A 17,325-nucleotide genomic window follows, 5' to 3' on the forward strand; every position below is an offset into this window, starting at 1 on the left:
TCGTATTTTCGTTCGGCGCCCAGCGGTCCGAAAATACAACATGGCACAATTCAGCCACTATATAAACCACATACATTTGCAAGAGTGATAATATTTGTTGTTGTTTCTTAATGTTTTATAGAACAAGAATACATTTTCAGTCATCTTCGTCTTAAATATTAGTACTTATACATTTATTCCAAAAATTTATATATTTTTCCCTAAATACATAAAATTACAAGCTTTAAAATAATAAAAACACCTTCTTATACTTACTCTGGGCAAAATCCTAGACAGGGACTGAACGCAGACTTGTTGTTTATTTTTTAGAAATGGATTTAACGGGCATTACCGAATGGTATTTCTTGGACTGTCAGCGCTCACTTGATGTTCTTATGATTGATATAAAGTCTTTGGTAAGAATGCTATTTCACACTGCTATAACCAAAAATGCGAAGCCATTTCAATATGTCTTAACACATGCAAATAAATCTTATTCCAAGTATTCTTTATAATGGTAACTGATCCCTAATAAGCATTACTGAATATTAGTCTATTAGTAAGATATTTTATATACTCTATTAATTGTATACGATTTGGCCTTATTGTATTGGTCGACTTTACATATATCTTACAGTTTATAGTACAGTTTACTTTCCATTCTTAATAAATATAATAATCAAACATACTGTGCATGTGAATGATGTTTTTGTATTGGTGTTTTGAACGTCGAAATAACACAGCAGAGGTCATTTGGCGATTTTAAAGGGTTACTTGTGGAGAAAGGCCTTATACCCCCTCCCTGCATGATTTCATGCACAAACGGACAACGTGAAAGAGCCACAGATATTCCGTAACTAAGTTTGGTAGCTTGCTAACATGAAAGAATATAGAGGCCCTGGCGAGATCTGAGCTGAAAGCGGTGATGGGCAAGTATTTAAAGTCATTAACCTTAACCACTCAGCCATGGATGCCCCTAATATGAATAGATAAAACGTAGTAAATTTACCCATATTTCACCTGACATCAAATTAATTTTCAGTGTGTTGTAATCTATTTTATTAAATGTCAACATTAAAAAAGTAGGCCGTGTAATACGTATATGCCCTCTAATAGCATTATTGAACTCAAATGATATTATATGTCTTGTCCGGAGAAGATTGCACAAGTTCTGGAGATACTGTTTAAACCTCAGTTAATCGTTTAATAGCATTGAAAATATTCAGGGTATATACAGGTATATACAACTATCCGAAGAATAGTTGTACCGCAAGTAAATTGCACCTCAAATGTTTAAAAAATTTAAATTTCACATTTCGGTTAATAGGGATATTTTCTTGTAGCAAAATCCTTTTATCCAGTGTTTTGTCAATGATGTACCAGGAAACTTACAAGAATCGCGATTTTGTAACACAGACGATAACTTTGGAAGGCTTCATTTAAGGTAATAACATAATTACGTTATATAAATGATTTTTTTCATTTAATCATTGATTAATTTAATAAAGAGTGATGGGAAAAGAAAAAGCGATAGTACTTTAAAACATGCATGTTGTTTTTTATTCTTTTACTTAATATTTATACTATTGCCCTTTGTGGCTGATGTTGTCTTTAACGGTTGAGACATCATAATTGCAACCATTGTTTATCTCTGTCCCAGCAAACACATGACGTTGTTTCAACGTTGCTCAGACGTTAGAGTCCGACGTTGGATAGACGTTGGAATTTAGTTGTATATGAAAGTTTTTTAGACGTCAGAATCCGACGTCAATCCAACGTCATAAAATGACATAAATCCAACCTATATGTAACGTATATACAACTACTTTCCAACCTATTCCCAACGTGAATCCAACCAGTTTCCAACATGATTCCAACCAGTTACTGACGTAATACCAACTAGTTTCCAACGTAATTCCAACCAATTCCCAACATAAATCTGACCCGTTTTCTTTAAATAATTCCCAAATAAAGAGAAAATACAAAACTTTCTATACTCGAAAAGTGATTTTATTATTCAAGAAAGTAATCATAAAAACAATTAAACGAACTATTCATGTAAAACTTACTATACAGTAAATATATTTTTCCAACATATATGCATAACATCAAAAAAGGACTCACTTTTAATCATTTATAGTGATAACAAAATAAGGTTTGATATTTATAAAATGTATATAAACTATTAAAATTAAAAAAAATAAGAGCTACATGTCTTTTCAAAATTGTTCAACATTTATCAGACCTCTTTCAGTCAATACAATAATACACATTGTGTAATCCAAAATTATAACAAATAACAGTCAACAAATCATTTACATTTAAAGGTCTATGTACAGTATACATTAACTACTATTATCTATTACAACATATGTCAATTAAAGTTTACAACATGCTTAAAAAGGTTTTCTTTTAAAAACTCATAGAAAATGGAATTCATGGAAAATAAACCTTTCTTTTGCAGTTGATTTCATCGGTAACAAAATTGGATAAGTGAGGGAAAATATTCCCTTCTGTCAAAATTAAATGTAACACACAAAACAATAATATTTACTTTTAAAGAAAGTAGGTGTTTTTTTTTGGTCTTTTTTCTTCTAAAACTAACTTAAAAATATTAAATTTGGAGATATACTCCTCCATGTGAATATTTCTGATATACTAAACGTTCACCACTGGATCCTGATTATTTTCATCTACGGAGACACTGTGTCAAATAATGATGTAAAAACTTGTTTTGAGGTTCAACTTGTCTTTTCCCCTTGAAACTGCAAAAAAAGAAATAGAAATAAATAGGTGTACATAGTAACTAAAATGGTCTTATATCAATAATATTAAATTACAATATTATTACCCATAGATTACACTAGCATATCATAAATTAGAAACATGTCGATTGATGATGTAGAACACTCAAAAACTATAACTTCAAATATATGTAATTTGCAAAACAGTAACATGTAAAGGTGCAAATTCAATCATAAGACATTTCACGTAATTATTTTACTTTTGATTAACAGTTAATTTTGACAAAACACAAATTATAGTAAATAACAAAATCAAAATCCATATATTACCTTAATTTGATGTCCTCATCATTCTTTTATGTCCAAATGTTTTTTTCTGTCGACTGTTTTTCATGTATACAAATATATACATTGTTATCAGCTAATTGTCATCAAACATTAGAGTCAGTCTATAAAAAAACAAATCCAATGATTATTGACAAAAATTAAGTTATAAATTTACTTTGACAGTATACTTTTGTTGATAGATCCCTACTTTGACCTTTTACGTGTAGATCTATTTGAATAACAATAGATTAAATCTCAAATATTGACATGTGTTCCTTTGTTAACAAATACGTTGTGGTGAAATACCTTTTGTTATCTAGTCTACTAATCTGAGAGATTAAGGTCATGATGGGATCTTGGCTTAAAATGACAACACAAATAAAACAAAATAATTGACAGAATTTCATACAATGTCTATATCATTTGAATCCCAAAGTACGAGTTAAATTAGGGCGAATCAGAACATGTTAATAATGAGATAATTGAAAATCATGAAAATATATATTCCTTATGTAACTAATAATTTTTCAGTTATTATACTATGCATGCAGTAAGTTTAATAATAATCTACCTCCAAAAATATCACTTACTTTTTACTTCTATGATGTCTATAAAGTCCTTTGTCTTTGTTTGAATTTGAAAACAAGTTGTTGTTGTAGCCTCGTTTTGAAATTCATCAAGTTTCCGTTATTTTTTTCAATTTATTTAAAATACTAACATTGTTCCTTTCTATTGTCTAGTATAACAAAAAAAAATTTTAACAATACAATGGATGTGAAGAAAAAAATGAATAACAAAATTCGAATGATTATCTTGAACTTAAATAAGAGCCACCTATCGGGTTTATAAATCAGAACAAAGGGAAGTGACTCAATCAAGACTACTGTGTTAGATTTCACTGAAATCCGACGTCGTATCGACGTAATTCCAACACGTTGATACGACGTCGTAAATACAACGTTGTGTCAACGTTGTATTAAGGATTTTGACGTCGCGACATAAATCCAACTTAGATCTAACGTTGAAACAACGTCAGGTGTTTGCTGGGGTGTGATCGTAAAAGACGACTTAATGGTTCGAATAACTCTAGAGTCTATGCATCTCTTAGCTTCAGCATATGAGTTGGTTTTGACCACTTGTGTTTCTTTTAGTTTGTAAAACCTGAGGGTAGCCAAAATCATTCTTGCCTTATGACCTAAATAGCGTTGTGGCGCCGTAAAATAAAATAAAACAAACGTTAACTATTGATACATCTTTGTACGAAATAGCAGATGTTAAATTCTTGTTTTAAAACAAATACATAGAAACATTATAAACTATAATTTGAATGATTGTATCCTGTCTGTAAAAAAATATTCATTATACTTACGGTCAGATATACATATTTCTATCGAAGACATAACAATTTCAAACTCATGACTGATTTTTTTTAAATATATGTAATTATGAACTGTTTTTCTCTTTAATATGAGATTTACCTCCAAACAATTCACGAGACTAGGCACAAAGCACTAACAAATCAAAATTTAAAAAACAAAAACAAAAAAACAACAAAAAAACAATAATAAAAAAACACATTAATTATGACATCTTGAAAACATTTCAATTTATCTATTATATAACAGTCCATTAAGGAAATTTAATCTTAGATTAGTAAGTTATCAAATTTCAGGAGAACACGAGGTCGGTATTTCACATTTGCATCTTGGGAAAGCATAGAAGGTGTTATGTCAATTAGGGTGTTTTTGTCAAGTGTTGAAGCACGTAAGTATAATAATGTTATTTTACAAAATACACTCCGACCATTTTGTGTAGAGAAATAGCTAAAGGAACGTCAGTGTTTCTACTCAGGTGCCCGTTCGTGTCTTAAATAATGCACGACGGAGCACCTTAGGTCTTCCTCCGCCAGTAAAAGTGAAAAGTCGCAATGCGACCTTTAATGTGTTGGTGCGGCATAAAACCCAACCAAGAAAAAAAATGAAAAGAATGAAAAATAACCAGTTCTATAACATGTCCTCTCATGAGAAAACACATTCAATCATATTTACTAAATGACAGGAATAAAACCTAGCACTTACCTTGTAAGATGTTTTTGCAATATTTATCTGCTGAATATTTCAACCAACAACAATAGAGTGATAATAACAAATAAGGTAATAATATCAATAACAATAAACAATGCTTCAATAACAAATATATTTTTTCAAGAAAATATAAATTTTTTATACAATCAAGTTATGACTATTTGCAACTAAAGTGGATAGGTCTACAATGGGCATATTTTCCATAAATGTTTCAAATATTGATAAAAACAATAGAATATTTATCATTTGGATATTCCAATAAAATCTCGCTTGGAAAAAAATGAAAATAAAGTTCTGAATGATTTAGAAGGAACATTTATCTGGTGATAAAAAAATATTTTGTTCTAGAACACCTTTTTATCCCCTTTATAAATATCTGTACTGTCGGATCATGCATTTCACAATCGCCAACAATTTCAACTTATAATTCTTTTGTGGTTGGTTGTAATGTCAAATATCAAATACTATCAACTTTTGATTGAGTCTGTACATTAGCAATAATGATAAAGTGAAACATCCCTCACACTCCTAGCACTGGCCTGTGCGGTACTCAGTTTTCAACACTTAAAAAGTTTTGGAATCAATGATCAGAAAAATCTAACAACATTGGAGTAAAGTACGGCGCTTTCTACACCTGCCACACAGCTCTTGACACCTGTTTTTTTAATTTTATAAAACACGGGATATAGTGTTATCCCCTATAGGCATTAATCACAACAAAATAACATAACAATTGCAGACTCGGTTTAATTAAGTCTGTACAATAGGGATAATGATAATGTGCAACATCCCTCACGCCCCATAGCACATAGGTTTGAGAGACATTTAATTTTCAACACTTAAAATGTCACGGTTTCAATCTCACGTTGTAGTTTAATAATATGTTTCTTATTAAGGTTCTTTTCATAAACTATACAAGTCTAAACAAATACATGTTTTTGTATTGAGTTTTTTAATCTTTCCAACATTAAATCTAAAATGTGTGTAAGTCATGCTATCCTGAATAGTTTTGATATGGTATTGCTTTTTCATACTTATAGAAAATGGTGAGTCATGCTTTGAAAGTATTGAAATAGTTGACAAACAGGTACCTGGCAGTCAAATAACTGTTTCGTCTGCGCACTCAATACAGATACCATCAGATGTCACATACAAATTAACTGGTTGGATCCCTGACTTGACAGATATTACTCCTTGGATTTTGGTTTGTTGAGTTTATTTTCAGATTCAGACTGCATACTTCATGGAAGCAATGATAAAGTATTCATAGATATTGATTTTAACTGCATACAACTAGCACTTGCTGTCAGTCGATTGTATTGTTTTTGTTTATATCATGATTATAATAATAACTACAGAATGACAAGAATCAAAGAAATGTGTTGTTATAATTTATTAAAGTAACTTAGATGTGCTGTGAAATCATCGCAATGACTACTTAAATGGTAACGGAATATATAATTGTTTCGTTACCAATTTATTCAGTTAACGGAGAAAATTAATATATCAAAGTATGTACACCTTCTTTGTTACAAATCTTTTCAAGAAACAACCATTAGTTTATGAATAGGTTAAACCGTTTAAAGCAAACATTGTATGTTCTTACTGTGTTTAAATGAAATGACATATCTAATCATTTGAGAGACGTAAGTGATTTGTAATCAAACATACGCTTGTTCTAGCTTAAATTATGTTTCTTGATCTAGGTGGATCTAATTTCTACAACGACACTAGAAGGAGTTGGTATCTATTTTTTCAAAAGTTGTGATAGGTGGACCAATTTCAGTTTATCTTTTGGCACGAGAAAGGATCAATTGCAGATGTACAAGGACATGGTAATCGAATTTCGTTTGCCTAACAATTGTGCATAATATAAACAAAATACTTTACTTCCTGTTTTTTGACTGAACTATATTTTTCATTAATTCTCAGTATGGCTCTTTCCTAGAAAACCCATAAAAGTCATATGTATGTCCTTTTCCTACGAGTATTAGAGTATTCCACGAACAGGCTTTATCAAACCAAGCCTGCAGCATTTGTTGTTTTAAGAGTTCTTCAGGAATTATTTTTTCTTTATTTAATCCTATCCTGTTAATACATTTTAGCCTTCATTTCTGTCCATCGTTCTATCAATAAAGACACGTCTATTGTTTTTGTTTGAATCCATTGTCCGTATCAAATGTACATGCAGAGTTTTCAAGAGTATTAAGGTGCAGCAATCAAAACAATATAAACATATAAATACATCAACCAACGAAATGTTTAAAAAAAAGAATTGTATAAGAATTGATTGGGCTTTTGTTCACAGCGTGATTATAAAACGAATACATTTTGCGTTGCATCTATCAAGAGGGGTTTAAACAGTGTGAATGTGAGGCTTCCTCTAAAATAATAAAAGAACTAGGCATTTTATTTTTGGAGTTAATAGAGCATCTAAATAGAACATACTATATTTATATACGCTTCCTAATTTTAATACAATATTGAAATGGGTTTGATCTAATCCATCGGCATTTTCTATATTCTAAAATATACCGGTATTCATGTTTCAAGAATCTAAATAACTCAGAATTAATGTTGTTGTATAAACAGGAAGAAAAAAAGTAGAAGCTATAATGGAGATAGGTTTTGATTTTCAGGAATTTAGGATTTTTCCACCAGAAGACTCGTTGAACAAAGATCAGATGTTTACTTTTCCTAGACCAATCAAAGCAAGATACGTACAATTCAATGATTCAGTTGAAAATCCATCGAACAAACCTAGATGCCTTATTTTTCAATTATACGGGTGTAAATTAATAAGTAAGTAGATTATTAATGACATACAGTTAAAAGCATCATATTTTTATTACATGTACTACATATGTATTAAATAATAACTTAGATCTTTAACAAAATCCGATACATATTTTACTTACGTTATGTAATTTTTTCAAGTTTATTGAAAGAGACTACAAGACTAATTGGGCCGAGTTTATCTAATACAACGTTTTTATATTTGATTTGTATAATATGTTTACACATGTCACTTGAATGAATAAATAAATTACTTACTTAAATCGTATTAATATATATATATATATATTTCATTATGCCATGTGATCGATATTCGTTTTATTTCTAATATTATTTTATCCTCATATTTGTATGTATCATATTTGTCTATATAAAATGTTCTCAATATTTATGTCCACCATCCTGTATATTATTCCCCTTTCATCACTTACTTATACTAACAACTTATTTTTTATACTTTATTGAGACGTAACTTGCATGCCGGCATCAGTTCTTACAAACTTGCCGAACAAACCATTTCTCGTATGCGCAATTGATTTCGTTAGTTTCAACCAGAAATTGTTGTTATTTATTTATTTATATTATCAAGGCTTTTGTTTATATTCTTAACTGACACAAACAGACTTTAACAGACATTAACAGTCGTTAACATACAAAGAAGAAGGACCATATGACATAAACATTTGTCATTAGATATTTATCAGAATATATATTGTTGAACAGGATTTACGGACATAAATAGAAACAGTTTATCTGAAATGCTGCCTCTTGAACAAGAATTGCGATCTGGAGACTCAACGTTTGTTAGAAGTACAAATGTGGAGGAATGTAAAGCTCTTTGTAGTTCAAAATACAATTGCAGTGTAGCCAGTTTTAGTGAAGAGAAACTTTGTTATCACTACATGGGTAGTGAACTTGGAATATGGAAAAGTGTCGAGATTGCCAATGGTAGTCAGTGGTTTGCCAAACTACAAAACAATGGTATGTCAGCATTTTATCATAAAAAATGATTTATCAACTTTTTAACTGTTCATATTGTTGTATTTCGTTGAAAGGAACTTTTATTACGGTATAGCTTGAATAGAACTGCAGTATTAACTGATATGACCCAAAAGCAAACGAACTTTTAAACATTCAGGGGCCAACGGGCCTCGTAAAAATTAGATATATCGAGTTTCAGTGCTCAATATCACTCGTGCACTGTCCACTTTTCGTTAAGTATAATTACACGTTTTGGCCATATTTGACCATATTTAAATGGATCGATGATGTTATATTAGAAACGACGCTTTATGCGATGATTTTACATTATAATATTATGGATTATTGAATGAGTGTAAATTCATTACTGAAGATGAATACAATTATATTAGGCGAGCATAATATTATTTAATTCAACAAGTTCAATACATTTTGTGCTGTAGCTACACAAATGTAATATTGTATATAAATTGATATAATATCATATATCACAAATTGAAAGTCTGGTAATATAATGATCAAGAAACTCATTTTGCGATTTAGTGATATATTAAAAACTTAGTCAATCAATATGGATTCAAAGCCACGGTCATAACATTTGGTCGGAGTCGCAAAAGAGGCACGTGTTAGTTTAGTTACCAAGGCTTTTGTTTCAAACACTTTTGTCACTTTAAAAAAGGAATCTTTATTTAGTAAGGCATAAAAATGTGTTATTAGGGTAGCATGTTCTCCAGAAATAGGTAGGGTAGGTGGGATTTCTTTAAAAATCATGATAAGTTCTAGACCTCTAAATCCGGAGAACATTTTCATGCCGTTTTGTTTAGTTGTTATTGGTGGGTTACGTAAAAATCGGCAAAATTACATATAAATACTTGTTTGGATAGACTCTTTTATTGAATTCAATTATAGGTTTGTCAGGAGAATGAGTGCCTTGATATTATTTAATCTTAGGAAGGATTTAGTAATAAAAACTAGAACCAACAAGTTATGCACCGCCTGACTAAAAACTGAAATATTCTCAGTTGGAAAACTAGCCTGTAATTATTTAATTAACTTTGTTTTTTAAACTTTTTCTATCTCAAATCCAAATATACATTAATACAACAAACTCTGATCATTATGTACACACAAAACAAAGATCTCTGATCATTATTATCAACCAAAACAAACACGCGTCATTTATCAACCGCTTATATGAAATACCTTTTTACGTATTGATACGGAACAATACTAGACACCTGGCGAGTCCAAGCTCTAAACAACTTATGATCAAATAAAACTAAACAACTTATGATCAAATAAAACAATAAAATCGTCACAAAATGAAGAACACAAAATAATTATTTTTATACTCGAAGATACATTATAAACCACAAACATTCAGTCAACAATATTATCCGCACAAAATCCAATCAGACTAAAAGAACAACTGAAACTAAAACACGCAATATTTAGAAATATCTTCAAAATCAAAGCATCAACTAATATAATCTTGACCAGGCAAAATCACTCTAATCTTTCAACAAATATCAACCAAATATTTCTTACCAAACAGATATAACTCAACAACCAAACATATTGCAACAACCAACACAACTAATTACAACTAATGAACCCTGATCAATTAAGATCACCACTTCTTAAAAAATAAACGCTACACACTACAAGTGTGCCTTCCCTAAACTGATGTAAATTTCTCCTAAATCTCGCATATTTGCTAGCTTAACAATTTAGCATTCACATGTACATATTTTTTTTACACAAAGCAACAGATTTAAAAATAGGCTTCCATTGAAACATGATATTTACACTTCATCTCAAATAATGCATCGCTGTAAGGATATATTAACTTGTTGTCAAATATATATATCTACATATAAACTGTTTTATTATTCTGAGAGCCCCAACTCAAGAAAACACTCCACTGTTTTCAAACAATATAAATAATCTACAATGTCTCTGTTCAGGTATCGAGTCTACTTAGGTAATCTGCACACACGTTGTCCTTTCCTTTCACAGTTACTTTTCTATACTTATAGTTCTGTAGAAACAAAGCCCATTTCATTATGCGGCCAATGTCAACTTAAATCTTCTGAATATATGTTAAAGGAGCATGGTCAGTATGCAGCTGAAAATCTTTTCCATAGAAATATTTGTTGAATTTCTTTATTCCAAAATCTTTGCAAGACATTACCTTTCGATCTCTTTCTCTTTTTAACAATTTCTCACTCGCAAAAGCTATTTGAAGCAAACCATCATCAAACTGTTAAAAAGTGCAACCCCAACCCCGGTGTGTAAAGCATCACATTGCAAAAAAACGACTTTGGAAAGCGTAGTATTGGTGATCGTGTCAATGCTTGCTTTAATGTCGTTAAGGCCTTTTGATGTTCTGGTTTCCATATGGTTTTATTTGGCTGTCCTTTCTTTGTAAGATATGTCAATGGTGCAGCAATTTCTGCAAATGAAGCAATAAATCTTCTGTATTAATATCGAGCTAAATTAAGAAATTATCTCAGTTGCTTCTTTGACGCTGGTCGCATAGCGTCTCTAATTTTACTCAATTTGTCATCTTTTATTTGCATATGACCTTTGCCAACAACTTGACCCGTAAATGGTATCCTTTCAAATCCAATCACAAATTTAGAAGGTTTAACTGTGATTTTGCTTCTCGTATTCTTTTGAACAACTGTCTCAACATCTTCATAAATCTCTCTCGTGTTACCGTATGTCAAAGCATATCGTCTACATAATCATCATTATTAATCACCCCGTAAAGCAACTTCTGCCTTATTGTATTTAATGTTGCACCAGAATTTACCATTCCAAATGGCTTCTCTCTGAATCTTCTGCTGTAGAAAATGCAAATGTTTTGAGTTTGCTTCAATAGGTATTTGCTAAAAACCTTAAGTCAAATCAGTTTTTTGTGAAAAACTTATCTTCTTTGAGCTTTGCCAATTACCCAGTGGTTCTATATCAAACTTTGTTACAGAGTTTAGTCGTCTGAAGTCAATACAAAGCGATTTGTAGTATCATTTTTCTTCACCAAAAAAAATGGAGAATTATAATCGGAATTTGCTGATACCACATTCAAGCATTTTCTTAATTTCACCCTCTGCCGCTGTCCTTTTTTCATATGGCATCGTGTATTGTCTAACACAAATTGGCGTTTTGTCAGTCAACTCAATTTTGTGAAATTAGATCTGTAGATCCAGGAACGTCAGGAAACATATCCTCAAATTCTTGAAGCAAAGCATTTACTTCTGTTTTTTCGAGTGATAATTTGTCATATACATTCACAACCCTGTACGTCTTTTCATCCTATGTATCTACTGTTTCTAAAAGATTTTCATCATCAACCACCCCAGTATCATTATTATTTCCAGCTTCTATTTTAGTTACAGTCGCACACATCCTATCTTTTTGTTCTTCATATTTCTTTAGAAGATTTATGTGGTACACCTAATTACATAACCTTCTTTTACTTTCTAGTCAATCTTGTTAACTGTTTCACTTACAATAAATGGACCTTTCCATTGTAACATTAGTTTTTGGTGTGTTGAAGGCAGGAGCAATAACACTTGTTGATCTTGTTTGTCATACTTGTATCACTTTTTAAGACTTCTTGGTCCTGTTTTCTTATCATAATGATGTTTGCACTCTTCTTGTGAGTTGCTGAAATTCTCTCTAGCAATCATGCGCGTTTGTTGTAACCTATTTCTCAAATCTATGACTTTCTCATAGGTATTACGTGTATCTCGAACTTCTATCTCTGTGCATAATTCTTTCAGTGCTTGCATTGGACTCTAACAGTTCTGCTATATAGTAGCTCAAATGGTGATAACCCAGAACGTGACTGAGGGACATTTCTGTATGCAAAGAGAACCGCGGAAAAATGTCTTTCCCAATGCTTAGGTCTTTCTTGGCAAATTTTCTTAACAATGCCTTTAAAAATACCATCCGTTCTCTCACAAATACCTTTGCATTTTGGATTGTACGGGGTGCTAATCAACTTTTTAGGGATAGAAGTCTACAAACTTCTTCCATGAGTTGTGGTGTGAAATAATTACCTCTATCACTAAGTTTTTCCGATGGAAAACTTACTTTTGCAAAAATGTCAACAATGCTTAGATTATATTTTAAGTCTCTATTCTTGGTAAAGCAACAGCTTCTGGGTAACGAGTAGCATAATCAACTAGAGTTAATATGTACTTTTCCTATTTCTGAAACAGGCAATATTGGTTCTATCAAATCAACTGCTATTCTTTGGAAAGGAGTGTCAATAATAATAGGCATTTCACCTAAAGGAGTTTTCTGAAGTTTACCCCTGGGCACCGTCTTCTGACAAATATCACAGGAATGACAAAATCTAGCAATATCACCAGAAATACCTTGTCAGTGAAAAAAAGACTGTATCTTGTCTAAAGTCTTGCATACAGCCAAGTATTTCTTACCAAACAGATATAAGTCAATAACCAAATATAATGCAACAACCAAGACAACTAAATCAAATAATGAACCCTGATTAACTTAGATCATCACAATTAATTTTCACAAACTTCAACAAATCAACAAAACTGCCTTCAAAACAACAAATTCTCATCTTAAAAACAAATAAACGCTACACACCTCCCTTGAATTAATGTAAATTTCTCCAAAATTAACGATTTTACATTTACATGTAGATAACTTTTTTATGCACAGCAAAAGTTTAAAAAATAGCTTTCCATTAAAACATGATATTTTCACTTCATTTAAAACAATGACCTTCATAAAACATTTATAGGCCTAATTGCATCTAGGTTTTTTTGTTTAAACAGATATGGTGCCGTTTCCAAGAGCTACCACAACAGGGGCGTTTTCTGGAAACGTACAGTATTTAGATGGAGACTCGATACTAACATCACTAGGTTACCCTTTGACAGTAATATTGGACAGTGATGTACAGTGGATTGTAAATTTTGAACCCCAACAGTTTGCCAAATTTGTTTTCACAAACGTATCACTATCCGAGGTAAGTATCCATTTTTTCTTTTTCTTTTCAATTCTCATACCTGCAATCACTTCAGTTTTATCATAAGTTATCATTAACTTTCCAAAATCCAGGACGTATTTCAGGGTTACCTTGACTCAACCCTTTTCTTTTTTACTACCATTCTCAAAATCAAATTCTTACCTCAGATATGTATTTCATGTATACATATGAATGAACATGTATATGTTCATTCTATAATGATTTAATTTATTGTTTTAAAAATATATAAGAGAGCATGCTGAATTTTTCTAAAAGAGGCAAAATGTAGAATGTGTGATGAGTGTTATTTCGACTTTCAAACAAAAAAGCAAATTGCCGCAACTATACTTATATCAGAAAAGCAAAGGAAGCAACATGTAGTTCACATATATAGCCTATAATTGATCTTTGGTAACTATAAAAAGTCAACAAATATAAAAAAAAAAATTAAAGCATTTTCAGACGTCATGGGTATTTTTGCAGCCTGATAATATGTTATTTTTACACAGAGTGAACTCATTGTAAAAGCATCGCAAGAGGTAAACAGAGGATTTATCATTGACGAGAATCTCAACGATGAAGTATTTGTTTTAGAAACAAACCAAAGCCTGTTGTTTTTAACAACAATTTCTAAAACGATATGGTCACCAACGGTTAAATTCCGGGCAATTGTAACTGCTGAAGGTACAATATACTATCATATGTATTTCTGGAAACTGGTATAAAAATATTTAAATGATCAGCTTTAATGTTCGTTATATTTTGTAACATCTCATCACAAATAAAATTTAAGTGATTTTTTTTCAAAATCAAAAAGAATAAAATCGTCTTGACTTGCCATTCTGCTTTTTTTTTCAAATAACCGTACAAATAATATCATTTAGTTAAAACACATGTTCCTAGCAATCAGTTATGAAATATATATTAATACTTACGTTTGATTATCTAACATGATTTTCATTCCCTTAAAAATAAACATTTTAATAAATCTTATATTGTGCAACTAGTGTAAACATTTGTCATTCTTCCTTAGCAACTCACTAACTATTTGTTTGTCTTTCAGAAACCCCAGCCTGTTTTTCACTCGTTTTGGATATACTTTCTAAAACAAGAAAAGAACTATGCAATAAACCAAGTATGTTCCTGACATCCCTTTCATATTTGAATCTTGATCAACAACTTAAGGAAGAAGAGTTTATAATTCAAGCCGGAAAGCATCAAAGCATTGACTTAATTTTCGTCGACTTCTACATGCCGTGTTATAGCAAGGATTTTAACGGCAAGTAAAATCAAATTATGAAAGCGTTTGGAAAAATATTTACACATTCGTAAATGAAGAGTTGTTTAAAATTTTGCAATATTTGGACCAGGTTGTTAAATTTAAATGACAACAAATTCCATGAAAGTATACAAGTACTTTATTGTAAGATTGTGGCAGGTACCCGAACAAGAAAAGTTGGCGGTTTGTGTTCAGATACCTTATTTGTGAACTTGACTTTCGTTGAGTTTGACATTTGTAGAACGTTGGAGACATATGGGTTTATCAATAGCTTTATGTGTAGAAATATACCTAGTTTTAGGTTTTAGTTACATTTTAATTTTAGCAGATAAGAAAATAGTTTAAGACTGCAACTTCTATTGACACAAAATGGAAAGCCTACACTGATTCCTTTAAATCAAAGACACAAGCCAAGAGAATCAATTTCATTTTGACATAGAGTACCAAATATATACTAAATAATAATAGAAATGCTTTTAACTCAATGTTTTATAGACATGCAACTAGTATGTATAGTTTTACATCAAATGTCTACTGAATGAAGTAGACCGCACGACGGAAATATTCCATAGTATTTATGGATAACAGGGGTATTATTGCAGCCTGATAATATGTTATTTTTACACAGAGTGAACTCATTGTAAAAGCATCGCAAGAGGATTTATCATTGACGAGAATCTCAGTCTTTTTTCTTTTTCTTTTTTTTTTATAGTATTTATGTTGTTTTTTTGCAAAGTTCATAGTAAATAATTGCGTTTTAAATGTTGCGTGTGTGACATCATTTCTTACATACTTATTTATACTTCAAAGCTTTGATAACTTGTAAATATTATCTTATTCATCCCTGTATTTCATTTTTCCGGTTTCAGTCGGAACTTTTAAAGGAGAATCGTATACACACGTTACAGGTATATACAGTTATTATATTATTATTATATTTATTACTTATAATTTTTGTTGGGATACCTTATTTGTGTAGTTGGCTTTCGTTCGGTTTGGCAAAAATCTTCAGAAAATCTTTGTAAAATTATTAAATAATGCCTAAATGTCAAGTTTATTACTTGTCCTTGATGATATGATAACATAAATGCTGTATTTACTACTGTTGTTAATAATGCGTCTATAAATCCTTTCTCAAAATGTCAAAATTATAGGTAATATTAATAAGCATTATTTTATAATTTTACATAGATTTTATATATGATTATGTGCCAACTAGTTATTATATAGCTGATAACTTTCATTTGTTGATTGGTTGTAGAAGTTATTGAATAACTAGCATATGATGTATTTTTAGCAAACGTTAAAGGTAACTTAGTGAAATTGGCCATCGTGTTATAAAGTAATAGACTATGCATATTTTTTGTAATTTATCAAATTGCTTTGACATTTTGAGATAGGATTTATAGATGCATTATTAACAACAGTAATGAATACAGCTTTTATGTTATTATATCATCAAGGACAAGTAACAAACTTGACATTTCAGCAGTCGTGTCCTACAAATGAGGCTTGTGAAATATTAGCCACTGTAACATTGTTACTATGAAGTGGACTGAACTGAACTTTGTACTATTATATTAAAAATGATTTGTACAAATGATATTTTCATCTGAATGCAATATAACTTGCTTGGCGTTCTTGATGCATATTAAATCAGCTCTAACTCTATAAACGAACGAGATGAAGAAAATGAAAAATAGGCATACATTGGTTAAACAAAAATGTTCAAATGTATTAAGATGTATTAAGGTTTAAAACGCTCATATATTTAAGCTGTCTACTTTTCAACTTGTATGCAGTTTATTCATAATTCTAGAATTATGATTCTTGTATTTTCTTGCGTTAATTATAAGAATTAAGCTTGTCATTCTAGAAGTAGTCCTCATACAAAGGAAACACGTGCTGATTGTAAAATGATTTAGATCAGCTGAATTGCTATAATAATCTCAATCTGCGTTGAAACAGATATGATATTTGCACTTCTTTGTTCATCTCATTGGAGCTTTTCCACGGATCTTATTCCCAAGACATCATGATCTCGTTTACACGAGATGTTCTAACGTTCCATCAAATCTGCACATTTAATGAAAGCGAGAGCCATCTCTATTTCGCTTTTTTTAA

General features: G+C 30.7%; 1 protein-coding gene and 1 long non-coding RNA gene across 2 annotated transcripts in view; one reads left to right on the top strand and one right to left on the bottom strand.

The window, feature by feature from the left end:
* Window positions 1-311: 311 nt before the first annotated feature.
* Window positions 312-17,325, top strand: part of LOC132736693 (uncharacterized) — a gene marked incomplete at its 3' end in the record, with an annotated part of 34,872 nt that continues 17,858 nt past the window's right edge. The window contains 11 exon segments of the mRNA XM_060723883.1: window positions 312-395; window positions 1,323-1,423; window positions 4,723-4,814; window positions 6,175-6,338; window positions 6,841-6,969; window positions 7,774-7,936; window positions 8,654-8,911; window positions 13,729-13,922; window positions 14,432-14,606; window positions 14,986-15,201; window positions 16,071-16,109. Coding sequence (XP_060579866.1) covers window positions 312-395; window positions 1,323-1,423; window positions 4,723-4,814; window positions 6,175-6,338; window positions 6,841-6,969; window positions 7,774-7,936; window positions 8,654-8,911; window positions 13,729-13,922; window positions 14,432-14,606; window positions 14,986-15,201; window positions 16,071-16,109 — 1,615 coding nt within the window.
* On the bottom strand, window positions 1,637-3,841 carry LOC132736692 (uncharacterized). The gene is made up of 3 exons (XR_009626616.1): window positions 3,641-3,841; window positions 3,054-3,172; window positions 1,637-2,744 (listed from the first exon to the last, which is right to left on the bottom strand). It is a non-coding gene; the product is annotated as an uncharacterized LOC132736692 (long non-coding RNA).

The sequence above is a fragment of the Ruditapes philippinarum genome, unplaced genomic scaffold (genome assembly GCF_026571515.1).
Source record: "Ruditapes philippinarum isolate M1 unplaced genomic scaffold, ASM2657151v2 ctg4620_1_1_1_1, whole genome shotgun sequence".
Lineage (NCBI taxonomy): Eukaryota > Metazoa > Mollusca > Bivalvia > Venerida > Veneridae > Ruditapes > Ruditapes philippinarum.